The 13,534-nt window shown below is 37.7% G+C and overlaps 2 protein-coding genes across 6 annotated transcripts in view; one reads left to right on the plus strand and one right to left on the minus strand.

The window, feature by feature from the left end:
- The window catches only part of LOC134539713 (calcineurin-binding protein cabin-1-like), an 83,792-nt gene extending 77,651 nt beyond the window's left edge, over positions 1–6,141 (plus strand). For all 4 annotated transcript variants that reach the window (XM_063381941.1, XM_063381940.1, XM_063381939.1 and 1 more), the window contains 2 exons: positions 1,058–1,156; positions 2,688–6,141. In XM_063381941.1, coding sequence (XP_063238011.1) covers positions 1,058–1,156; positions 2,688–4,619 — 2,031 coding nt within the window. In that variant the 3' untranslated portion in view covers positions 4,620–6,141. The remainder of the gene's footprint in view (positions 1–1,057; positions 1,157–2,687) is intronic.
- Positions 6,142–12,501: 6,360 nt separating this feature from the next.
- The window catches only part of LOC134539422 (adenylate cyclase type 10-like), a 62,523-nt gene continuing 61,490 nt past the window's right edge, over positions 12,502–13,534 (minus strand). Inside the window, exon 23 of one of the 2 annotated variants that reach the window (XM_063381447.1) lies at positions 12,502–12,857. In XM_063381447.1, coding sequence (XP_063237517.1) covers positions 12,811–12,857 — 47 coding nt within the window. In that variant the 3' untranslated portion in view covers positions 12,502–12,810. The remainder of the gene's footprint in view (positions 12,858–13,534) is intronic. The other variant, XM_063381448.1, reaches the window with a different exon arrangement.

Raw genomic sequence — 13,534 nt, forward strand, 5'->3', positions numbered from 1 at the left:
GTCAAAATAATGATTACAGTAGAACCCTGTTATAATGTTTTTCAAGGGAGCACAAGAAAAAAACGTTATAAGCAGGAAAACGTTATAAGCAGGAAATCTCAATTTAGCTCTTAACAATGTTCGAGCTTTGTACCATGCACTCACCAAGCTATGTAAACAACTTTAATGTGAAAACCATAGATAGTATACTTGATACATGAATTTTCGAAACAAGCCAACAATTTTTCAACTTCGTCTTGTTCCCTGGTTAAATTTTGTTTGTCTTAAAAGATACACTGCCACATTTTTTGTAAAATTGTCTCACAATTCATGATGACAACATTAAGAGTGAGAACGTCTACTCCTTCGCCACCTGAAAATGTTTAATTTTGGGATTCCTACGTATGAATGAAAAAAAAAAATTATTTGTAAGCAATAGAAAACACTTTTTGTTATGCCCTCGCTCAATGGTTGGCAACTTAAATATCGTAGGACTATTTACGTGCATCTGAATACCCACTGGAATGGCAAGGAAGAGAAGAGTTGACTAAGGGTGCCAACTGACACGTAACTATGAACATTGTGTACCTTCAGTATATTGCATAAAATTGTATTTTAACAAACTTCATATATTGTATGGCAGTGATTGTAAACATAAACATACATAAAGGAAACTTTTTATCGTAAGTGTTGGAATAATTTGGTTTTAAAACATTTTTTCCCCATTTATTGAATGCTAGAAAGCAAACATTATAAGCAGGAAATTACACTATTTATGAACGTTATATGCAGGAAATAAATACATTGTCCTTATGGGGGTAATATTGGGACTTTAAAAATATGACATTATAAGCAGGAAAACATTATATGCAGGAAAATTTCATAGTGTATTAATTTGTATTTTTGTGTTTATGTGATGTATTGACGTGTTTTTCAGTGTTATATCGGTTTTATTCCTTTTCACCATATAATATTGCCTCTAGTCATTATTTAGTTTTTCGAGAGCAAAATAAAACATTGTTTGAAGAGATTATTTTTTCCTCTAGTAGATACATAAAATGAATGATTTTTTTTATAGGTGAAAGAAGCAACCTTGGAACAAGTTGTTAAATTTTGCCAGGCAGAATTCATAGCCAGTCGTATGCAAGCAAAATCAAAAGTTTTGTCATCAGGAGAGGTAAAGTATATTCTTGTTAAGTAATAAAGATCTCATAGTTTCAAATAAATTACATAACTATTGTATTGCATGCCCTGAATGCATATGTTATCATATGTGTACAATTTTTACTGTTCATAATTTTTTTTCGGCATTAACTAAAAATCTTTGTTTAAAAATAGTATAAAGTGAACAATTTAAAAAGAAAAACTTTCAAAGTTGCTGTGTAATATTTATATTATTAGCTAAAAAGGTGTATTTTTACATGAAGCAAGCTTTCTGCCAAAAGAAAGTAATGTCATGTTAGGGGCCAGATGGTATTGTGTTAGTAGTTGTTGAACTGATTCATTTATTTAAATTAATCTAGACATACCTTTGCCCTCCACTTGAATACACTATTTAATAATTTTTACTCCTGGTTTACAGTCGAATACATTAATCAGCAAAATATAAATCAGTTTAGGTAGCTATCGTGATAAACATACTCCATTAAAATGCACAAGAAAAAAAAGTTGAAATTTTAAGGTTACCTGAACCCCAAAAATATCTGTAATGTGGGTTTATTTCATAAAATTACCTAAATATGTTAAACATTCCTGACATAATGCGAATATAATTTTTAAAAAGTTAAAGAGTTTCCCAACCAATATTGTCTATTGGCAACTGTGTAAAATTTTAGCAATGCAGTCTTATTACATTTGTGCTGCCCGCCACAGAATGGCGTCTGTAAATAGACGGAAGAGATGGGACGAAAAACTGACAGTCTAGAGCGAGTAACCTTTTCATAGCTCCTGTAAACGAACGGAAAGTAGCAAAGCATGAAGCGACCATAAACAGTTGTTCGCTTTGGTCAGTTCAGCTGCAGGCAAGGGGCAATGGCCGGGTGTGGCAGGCTCTCTCAGCTGAAGGTCGCAGGTCTTCAAGTGCAGGCAATTCCAGCAGGCAGAGGAAGAAACTATTCTCTGCGACGGGTTTCGATATGCTACAAGGCGGGTCGTCACACAGCGGCAGCATCCTCTTTTATCGCGTAGCTGGCCAGTAGGAAAGGTAACCATTGGGGATTGAGCACAATGCCAATTGGCGGCGCATGTTGTGTGGGCGGGGGAAGGAGGGTAAGAGGTGTTACCTCCCTCCCCGCTCATGGCAGCTGAGTCTTGCTTCGTTGAAAGTAACTCTGGCTGCAACCACCCAGGCGCTAATGGAGATGGGCTGTCAGTGCCATGGCCTGGAATAGAGGGAATAGTAAGGAATGAGATTATTGATTTCTGCTGACAGTTTTGTATGGGACACAGATCTGGTGTTTTAGTAATAGTTTACTTAAAACTACTTGAAAATATTGTTGTATTTTTAATTATTTGTGAACATGTATTTTCTTTAAAAGGAAGTGTTCATTTTGTAAATACAATACATAGTACATAACAATAAAAAATTAAAACATGGCCACAGAAACAAATTTAGCAATAAGCAATTCTTTGGCTGGCCTTAAAAGTGTTCATGCATTCTTCTACTTGTAATTCACATCACAAAACTAAACTTCTTTACTTCATTACAGCCTGCAGCTCCAGTATCGTCGGCACCTGTAGGAGCTACGAGTGCTGTACCGTCGCAGATGCAACAGCTGCATGTTCAGTCACAACTGCAGCAACAACAACCGCCACCGCCGCCACCACAACCACCCCCACCCCCACCACAGCAGCAGCAGCAACAGCAACAAAAACAACAACAACAACCCCAGCAGCAGCAACAGCAGCAGCAACTACCCACACCACAGCAGCAACCTCCGCTGCAGAAGAAACCGCCCGTGCCTGCAGCCTCAGTTGCTCCTGTGGCCCCAGCAGGCTCGACAAGTGTGACCCAGGCTCAGCCGGTGAAGACGCGAGGCCGCCCCGCCAATGCCAGCCGAGCGGGTAAAGCCGCGGTGGGCGGCTGGGGCGTGGGCTCTCTGCCATCGTTCCCGCCCGCCATGTCTGCGATGTACCCGTACCTTTTCGGTGACAGCAGCGTGCTACCACCGGCGATGCGCGGCGGCAATCTCCCCAGCGTGGAGCAGCAGTTGGCTGCCCTGAATCTCATGAGCCTCCACGCGCAGCTGGGCAGCTATCAGGCCGAGTTCCTCCGGCACTTTGCGTCGCCGTCCGGCCCCTCGCCGTCGCTGCTGGCCAGCCTCGCCACGCACGGGCTGCCGGCCCTCGGCTTCCCCCCCTTCGGCTCCTCCTCCGCGCCCACGGGCTCCTCCCAGCAGAAGCTGCACGCAAGCCCGGTGAAAGACAAGCAGAGCGCTTCCTCCTCTAAAGTGTTACTTAGTAAACTCCCACCGGCAGGTTCGAAACTACCTGCCACGACTAAGGCTTCTCCTCCTGTCGCCACGAAAGTAACTCCGCCCACCGTCTCGAAAGCAGCAACGGCTGTGGTTTCAAAAATAGCATCCCCCACCGTGCCGAAGATAACACCATCCACTGCTGTCTCGAAGGTGACGCCTCCCGCGGTGTCGAAAGTGATGCCACCTGCGGCCCCGAAAATTCAGCCGGCTGCAGTGCTGCCAAAAGTTTTGGCGAAGGACGCTGTGAAAAGTTCTGGTCCATCGCTGCAACAGAAACTTCAAGCGACGTCGCAGGCGTTTAGCGAAGCGCTGGCTCGCTCTGCGGCTTCTTCAAGCAGTTCCTCGGGGAAGAGTCACTTGAAGTATTCGTCGCCTTCGTCTCCCGTGCTGACTAGTAACGCTGGCAGCAAGCAGAAGTCCAAAACAGAGTCCGCCGTCTCTTTCACTGCTACGACAGCTGCACTTGAAAAGAGTTCTACTACCTCAAAATTGATCAGCTTTAGGAAACAGTCATCTCAAAAAATCAGCAATGGAAGTGGGAAAGAGCTTAAGGATCTTCTGGGGTCAATCCCACTGCCAAGAATTCCTACTGATTTTACTAAGGTTTCATCTTTATTACAGAATATTGAAGGTGTGTCCAAGAACACAGAAGAGAGTGTCAAGTTGGGTCATGTATCTTCTAAACCAAAGGAAATTGGTCACAATCCCAAAGTACCTAGCATGTTAGCTCCAACGTACAAGAGCAGTACCAACGTTTCTGTCGTAGATCTGAGTCCGGTGAAGAGTAGTCAGGGAAGTGTGTCGTTGAAGAACTTGGGACATGAAATAACTGTTAGCTCGTCCAGCACTTCGGTTCTGAAGAGAGCTGCAAAACCAGCCGCGTCTCAGCTTGAAATACTTAAAAAACCCAAGATGTCTTCGCCACTCGGGTCGCTGTCGATTCCGTCTTCGATCACCATCACTCCGAAACAAGCGGACGGCCCAGCGGGGCCGCGGGACATTCCCTTGAGCGTGCGGATGAAAGACTGTGTGTCTATAACGGAAGTGGTGAGAGGAAGAAGTTCGGGCACGGTCGTCAGGAAAATTCAACCGGACAGTGACGTCGTCGCTCCGAAGGAGGACAAGAAAGGCGCTGAAAACGTGGAAGTAATAACACTCGACTGATATAAAAATCTTCATCATGCACTGCAGCATTAGCGCTTTGTACTGGTGAAGATTTGAAGGCAGGGTAATCTTTACTTGCCGTGTTTTTTATATGAATATAACATGAAGCAGTTTGTATTATATTCTATTCAATGCTTAGAACTTATAACAGTTAGAGCAGAGTATAATCTCATAGTTTTAATGTTATAAATGCATAATCACATTGAGTGAATTTTATATCATATCATAGTATTTAACATGGGGGATTGATCGTGATCAAATCCAATCATTCCTAATAGAATTTATTTGTGAGTATTTATGTAATCATGTAAGTTGGATGTATCAGTGGTAAGGCCTGTGCGAATAAAGGTTGTAGATCAAATTGAATTTGAATACAAATATCAAAATATTTGTAAATACAAAATAAAATTTAAATATGTAATAGTTAGTTTTTTTTTAGTCACTTTTTTAGACTCATATACACGATTATAAAATAAGTACCGTATTTACTCATAAATGAGTCGTCCCTTTGTATGGTTCGCATCCTTAATTTTGGGCCAAAAAATCCGCCCTTGAGTATAAGTTGTACCATAAATCTGTCTCCAGTAGAATGCAAGTGAAGTCTTGATGGTCCGTATCCCTGCTTATTGCCCTGTAAGAAACACATGACAATCCCCTCTCCATCCTTTATGGCTCATCCCCCCCTTCCCCCTCGACTAAACACTAACAAAAAAATACAAAGGAAAAGTGTTTCAGAGAATAAGACAGCCGTTCTTGAATAATATCAAGCACGCTCTTTACAGCAGTTGTGTAATGAATGAAATGTTGCAGTAGAGAAAGCATAGGAAATCTCATACAAAAACAATGTTTGGGACACAATTGCATCACAAAAACCTGTCGAGATAGAAACATGATGTTTGAGTTCAGTGCCAGTTCACGGACATTTAATGGCCACTCACTCACACAAACGCGCATACTCCCTTACTCCCTTGCCCGCTTTATAGTTCTCTCAAATTTTGCCAATTTTTTTCAATGAAATACAGTCAACTTCTAACTTAAGTAAATGCTTTCCACCATTATTTAGGAAAGTGGCATCTCTTTATACTTACCGCCCAAAGAATCATTTGTTGATGTTTGTAAGTACTAAGTGTAGACTGTATTATTTATTTAATAGGTTTTTTTTTTGTAAGCTGTGAATATATGTTCATTGATTTGTTTATCAAATGTTTTATACTATTTTGAAAATTATATTGTAACATGACCTGTATTCATGGCATTGAACTAGCGTTAAGTCTCAAAATTTGTGATACTTCTGAGGTGTGAACAAAATTTTAATATGTGGGTTGAAATATTGTCATAAAATTCTTTACACATTAATGTTTTGGAATGAATTGAAGAAAACTTATTAAAATCATGAATGTGTGATAAAGTAAACAAAGCTGGAGATACACGATAATCAAGCAAAAAAATTTTCATGTTGCTGAATCTTGTGGTTAAGTATTGTGAATTGTAATTCTTGCATAAAACAAGTTGTATAATACAATAGCAAAGCTATTTCTTGTTTCTTATATTGTTTTCTGTAAAACATTTGTCACCTAAAGGAATGAGAATTTGACTAGCCAAAATTCAAAATTTTCATGGAAATACAATTAAACTCTCTGTATGTTGGTTTATGTACATATTTTAAGCGTCTTACCGCAAATTTTTTAAGCAGTCAAATCACCTGTGTTTAGAATGTACATATTATTACATTTTTACAAAGATAAAAACAATATCCTTTATTTTTAAAGATGAATTTTGCCTCTGCAGATTATAAGGGGCTGGAAAAATTACTATTGATTTTTTTTTTTAATTAGGTTCTATAATTTTAAAAATTAGCAACTATCATTGTAAAATTAGCTTTAATGCTACTTTTTTAAAACTTAATGTTTGAAAACTTAATATTTGTATATACAAGTACGTACAAATAACATTAATTAAGTTTTGTAAAAAAAAAAAAAAAAAAGTCACACCATTTTGATTAAAATTGCAAAACAAATTCAAATATTCAAATATTTATTTTACTCAACAAAAAAAAATTGTTAGTAAAATATGCTAGTAAACATTAAGGTGGAGGTGTAATTTATAGTACATAATTGTGTTAGGCCTGTGTGTGTATTAACTGATTTGCTGCTAAGTCTTTGATTTACAAACATATGTAAATAACATAGCATGCACATGTCTCCCATGCAAACTGCAAGGTATGAGTATAAGGTACAAAGTCTACAAAACAGGTTATTTGCTTTCTAAATTTGAAATGATACATTTTGTGACTCATTAATTTAAAAAAAAAAAATTTTAAATGTCAGTAAAAATATAGCAGTTTGTTATTTTATAATTTTTTTAAAAAATTTATATATTACAAATAAATAAAATGACAGTTTGGGAAACATTTAAAACTTGTTGCGGCCGGGGGTTGTTCGGACGGCTTTAAGGTGATATGTTAGTGGGCGCCACCACGTGGTGAGGCACGTGGACCCGGTGAGACTCCTAACTCGGGGCGTGACGTCGCCCATGTGAGACGTGATATTAATTCCCCCTTTGAAAACACCTAGCACTAATTCCTGCCCGCTCTCAGCGTCGAGCACGCTATTCTCTACACAGTGGGCTCTTAGGCGTCCCACACGCCGTCACACTCCACGTGGTCACACATATTTAAAAGAATGAAATAATACGGTTAGATTTACACACCTGATTTATTCGGCTAACTCCACTCACACGTACATGATTAAAACTGCATAAAACGCCCGCGGCACGAATCGGTTTAGGTGTAATGACCCACCATTTGGTCACATCTCAAATTATGTATTACATAGAAAAAAAGACAGTTACTGGTAGTAAAATAATTAATTAAACAGTCCCCCGACCGAGAGGAGCTCCGAGGACTAAAAGAAAACGATTTGGAAAGAATTAAAGTTAAACAGAATTACTTAGCGGTGAAAACAAGTGGTGAGGTCCCCGGAGTGCTGAAGCGTCTACTCTCGGTCGTTGATGGCGGAAGACTGGGCTGAGCTCATAGCTCGGCTCGACTAACATGGCGTCCTCCCGCCAAAACAATTGCCGTTAAAGATATTTTTGAATTCGTGCCACGGGAAACTAAAGTAACAAGACAAGGATGATTTAAAAATTACGTGACATTTTCTGAATAATGAAAAAGAATACTACAAATTACAATTATTAAGAATTACATTTAAATATTGTCTGGCTTTAGGTTTCCTCGGGAATGTCCGGAAACACTCTTATATTTTAATACACTATTTTAATTAAAAGTACACAAAAAACCCTCCCGGCCGATCTGCCGTCACGTTGCACTTGGGGAACATTAAAACAAATTGCACAATTACATTTAATTATGTTGTAGGGGTGCGGCGCACCGACTCGACAGCGCCCTGAAGTGAAAGCCGTCACGTTGCACTTGGGGAACATTAAAACAAATTGCACAATTACATTTAATTATGTTGTAGGGGTGCGGCGCACCGACTCGACAGCGCCCTGAAGTGAAACTTCTAATGCGACTTCCAACAAGGTTGCATTTAAACGTTTAACGCTACCATGGAGGTATACAATATACTTACGATTTTGAATTGCCAAAGAAGTTTCACTTCTATCACGTGTAGTACCTACTGAGTTACACGCACTCTTTTGTTTTGACTATAGACACTTTCAACAATATGAGACAAACACGTTGTTGTTTCCTAGCAGCAACGAGGAATCCTGTTCACAGATCCAGCGTGTGCCAGAGCGGACAGGGTTTGCGTAGTGAGAGAGCATGGACCCCGGTGGTTCGCGGGGGCGCTGGTACGAGCGGGAAGTGGCGAAGCTGACGGCGGAGGAGAGGCTGTTGCTGGGGGCGCAGCTGGGGTTCGTGCCCCGCTGGCCGGCAGACCTGCAGGCCATGCTGGAGGGAGCCCTGTGCATGGCGGCGGCCGTCCACCGAGAGGAGCGGGTCGTGGAGGCGAGGCTGGCCGCCGCCTCCGTGTCTCCGTCGAGCGAGACAGCCCGCGGGGGCCGTGTCGCGACGTAGTCCAACCTTCTTATCTCGTCTCCGTCCAGTTCAAAGTCTCAGTTGTAGTCTTCGTCTCTTCATCGTAGGCCGCTTGTTAAAATGTAATCAGGCTTGGTGGGAAATTTATATCCCACAATCTTTTGGATTAAAATTGTTCTATAATGAAGCAATGTACCTCATGTATTTTGTTTTATTTTAGCAAGGTAGAAAGCAAATACCGTATTTACCCATGTACCACCCGCACATTTTTTCTGAAAAACAACATTCAAAAGTCGGGGTGCGGGTCATACACGAAATTTGAGGTTTTGGACAACAATGAAGACTGAAAAAATTGGATTTATAGTACATTACCGAATGCTGGACGCATTTATTACAATGAAAATACAGCGAAACCCCTTATTTACGTTACCGTTATTTACGTTTTCCCGATATTTGCACCATTTTATTTCGGTCCTGTTTTAACCTCATATGATGCAATGCAATAAATTGCCGTTGTTTACAACGCGCGTATAAACTGCTTCCCGCAATTTACGCGGTTTATTCTGAGAGTAACGCTTTCTAACTTAAATAATCGTAATACGACGTATTCTGATGTGTTTTCAAGACGTTTTTAAAAGTATTAAACTTTATCCGTAACGTGTCGGGAGTCGCTGTAATCCACCTGTAAAAACGTAAACAGCGCCAGTTGGCATCATTCGGTATAGAGCGCGCGCACGTAGTAGAAGATCGATAGCGATAGCTCGCAAACTTCTTGCTACGCGCGCGCTCTGTTTACAACCAAGTTAACTATAACTGGCAACCCGCGCCATTTTATGCGTATCAATACAACTCACGTTTTTGCTACAGTTTTTTTTACGTTGAATAAAATGGTTTTATGGCATCACTCATTATTTTTAATTATTTGGCACTACGAGCTTTATTTTTATTTGCAGGATGTTGCAACGGACTGAACAGTTGACGATTGTGGTTATTGCTTACAAACATTTTAAAATTTATTTCACCAAATTTACGTCTGTTTAGCAAAATTGATCTACTATTTTGACAATGAATATTACTGGGTTTTTTTTCTTAATATTTCATGCATTTGTGTTAGTAAAATTCTGTGCTGCAGTTATAAAGAGTTTTCTTTGTTGTTACAATGACAGACTCTTTTTCCCTATTTATGCAGGCACATGTAAATAAACATTACAGTGAAAAATTTTTTTTTCCAGAGAGTATGTTGAAAATTTGGGGTGCGGGTCATACATGGGGGCGGGTGGTACATGGGTAAATACTGTATATACTTTTTTTAAGATGCTGTCAACTTTGTCTGTTTACGCTCTTGAATTTTTGTGACCCAAGACTACTTGAAAGACATAATCCCATCAGCTTATTTTTTTTATAATTAAGTAAATAATGCTTGTGCCCAAGATTATAACATTTCTTCCGTGAGGTTCTAGCAAAAGGTGAACAAAATTTTCTAAAGTCAAGCAATCACCAAACCGTTGTTGATGTAAGTATTTTTGTCTTTTTGATTAAAATGCTGAAAAATAATTTACAGATATATGTATATTTGTTTGTGAAAATGTAGTGGGGGATTACAATGTCTTTTCATATCACAGGTGTCTACAGGCCATTAAGTAACAAAAAGTAGCAAAACTAAAGAACTGGTCACGAAAAAGTCCTAAAATAAGCAATAATATTAAAACTTAATAAATTTTCATTTCTAACAGCCTTTTGCAAAATTGCAATTTGTATTTTGAAGTTTCACTTAAGTTAAAAAAAACGCACATTAAGTATAAGTAGTTCGAGACCGTAAAAATAAAACAGATGGAAATTATCTCCGAAAAGTTCTACCTATTACATAAAAATTGATATGTTCCTGCGAACAGTAGATATAGTTGTATGTTTTTATTTTGCATATAATTTATAAAAGTTGGCATGTGAAATAAAAAAATTTTGTAAGGGAACATTAATAAAAAGTTTTTAAAAAGTCTTGATTTTCTGTTCACCGTGCCGAAGACCGGGTGTAATTTTTGCTCGTTGGTTGAGAAACACAGTATTGTGTTAATTAACGTGAACATGACCAAAAAATTAGTGTTTTGGTTATGGCAACATTGTTATGTGAATTCTGGCAGTTGTTATGATGGCAAATCATAACCTTACGATGCCATTACTTTCTGCTAAAAACCTGTACAGTTTTTATATTTTTAGTATTTTTAAGGTTATGTCTGACAGTTTTTGATATTTTGCAAAAAATTTAGATAATTTATAGGGTTTTTACGATTGCTTGGCATCATGAATATTACCCCAAGGAAAAGACAAAAGATCATCACGCTTCGTGATTATACGGGAAGTTGAATATAAATAAATAAATAATCAATATGTTTATGGATGAAATGTTGCCATTAATAGCATGGGAATCTGCAAGCAAAAACAATTTTTAGGGACACAATCCAAAGCAGGTAGTGTTTGGAATACACGTATACTGTGTCACAAAAACCTGACAAGATCGACACAAAGATTGTGTGTGTTGCCAGCTGTCGGACATAAAAAAAACGCACGCTCACACTCTTTCGCTCACTCTATCGAAAGTCAGTGCAGCAGCCAGTAAGTGCTTCTGGAAGGGAAAATAGTGGAGGGGGGGGGGGGGAGAGAGAGAGAAACACAGAGTCCCGCCAATTTTCTACCCATCCTTGGACAGCTGCTACCTGCTAGTGATACAGTCCGCCTGCCTAGCCACGTAGCATGCGCTCTCTCGCTTAGCAGTCTGTGTTTACTACGTGAACTTTTTTATCTCCAATAGACAATGTTTTTCCTTGTTTGAAGATGCCAACAAATCACTCGTGCTTACGAAACTGCCACCAAGTTGAATTTAGTATGGTTTACAGTGCATTACAAAATTGTAACTTTGAATGTCTCGTGGTATCCCGTACTCTTAATTACAAGGTTTTACTGTACATATTAGGGATGGGCTGCTCAAATCCTCAAATAGTACCAAAACATACTTAGTATTCGAAGGAGTCAATATTTGAGGGAAAAGATTTGAAAAACAAATATTATTAAGTCAATAAAAAAATTCTTCATACCTAAGCATTTTACCATTCCCCAAGATAGTGTACTTTTAACATTTAATTATAAAAATAAAATTACAATATGTTTTGATTCTGAAAACTTAGTTTGAAACATACAATTAAAGGTTGAATGTTTCAATGCCATAGTTAATATTTTTGCATTTCTTGTAGATTATTTTATTTCTGACCCTTGAGACCTGGATTATGATTCAAGGGGTATATTCGAGAGCCGGGGAAAGCATTTCATTCAGACCTTTAAAACTCATGCAGTTTGACCTTTCTGACAATCCAACTAATTTAACATGAAACAAGAACGGTAACAATAAACCTTCATCGACTGTGCTTTTAACCTTGTTTTACTTTAACACAACACAAGAAGAAAGTTAACACTGTGTTCAAACCAACATCCATCACCAATTCTGATACACAATTCAATTTCTGATACAAATAAACTATTTCGATACCTATTTTATAAGTTTTAATTTTTTTAATTTTTGTATATATGTAGCACGTGTCTGAAAATAAAATTATAATACTCTACAAAAAAATACATGGCACTTTTCTATTGCTTTTATATTCTGCGGAGCAGAATTAATTAATGACCTTCTTTTATTGTGCACAACTTTGATTAACTTGGAAAAACTTGTATAATAACTGTGAAATTTAAGTGATTTGAGAAAACAGTGATCTCAGGATTTATAGTACTTCTAGACACACGTTTGATGGTTGGTAAGGCGATTCCCTATAAAATACCAACAAGAGATGGAGGTTTTAAGGGTGAATACAACAATAAATCCAGGTTTCAAACTAGCGAATTCATTATAAAAATTAGCTCATTCACATTCTTCCAGCAACAGTGACATAAACAACATCACATTAAAAAAACATGTATCTTTAACATTTTAATATTTGCGTAATATTATTGAGTTATATAAGCCAATATTTGCATATGTAACCATAAATTTATTATAAAACAAATCTGGCTTTCTACTTTTTCTTCAATAATATAATTATTGTAAACTTTAATGTAAAAATTTATTAATCATTATTATCAATGCATTCTATAACATAAAGATATTGCACTGTAATAACAAATTATATGTACTTAATTTTTTTAAATATTCTTCATGACGTTTCTCCAGTGACGAACCCGAACTTTAGCTGGAACAAACACGAGCGTATTACAGTATTAATTGTGCTAACTTCATTGTAATAGTTTAAAATGCTACCGATTCACATACTTCATATGTTTTTAAGTAAAAATAAAGCATGAGGGCCTATCTAGTATGAAAAAATCAAACCAATGCACTGAGCTATATATTTAATGTTGTTGTGGCAATAAAATAGACAAATAAAATGTTTAGTTCATATTGGCTTAAAACACAATTAGTGTACGTAATACAGTAATCGGTTATTAAAAAAAAGTAAAAAAAGTTTGAACCACATCTAAAATTCTCCCTTGGATTTCTCAATCACGTACTCCAGAAACTATGAAAAATAGGGATGGAGATTTCATATTATAAAAGTAATGCCAGTTTTCTTATGTATTTTAAAACTAGTCATTACTTCTTTCTATAATTAATTATTTCATTAATCAAACATATTCCAAAGTATTTTCACTATCATAAAGTTTAATTGGCATATCAGCACGTTTGTTACGTCCACTAATGTTTATGAAAGTGAATTTATATGGATTTATGTTGCTACACGCAGGTCCGCCATTTTGAGGACTTGGCTCATGGGTATAGCAAAAAATTGAACACATTCTAGTGCGGTTTTGGCCAAGACTTTGGGTATACCTACACGGGAGCAGGTGCGCTAACAGAAAATAGATATGG

This window comes from Bacillus rossius, chromosome 15 (genome assembly GCF_032445375.1).
Source record: "Bacillus rossius redtenbacheri isolate Brsri chromosome 15, Brsri_v3, whole genome shotgun sequence".
Classification (NCBI taxonomy): domain Eukaryota; kingdom Metazoa; phylum Arthropoda; class Insecta; order Phasmatodea; family Bacillidae; genus Bacillus; species Bacillus rossius.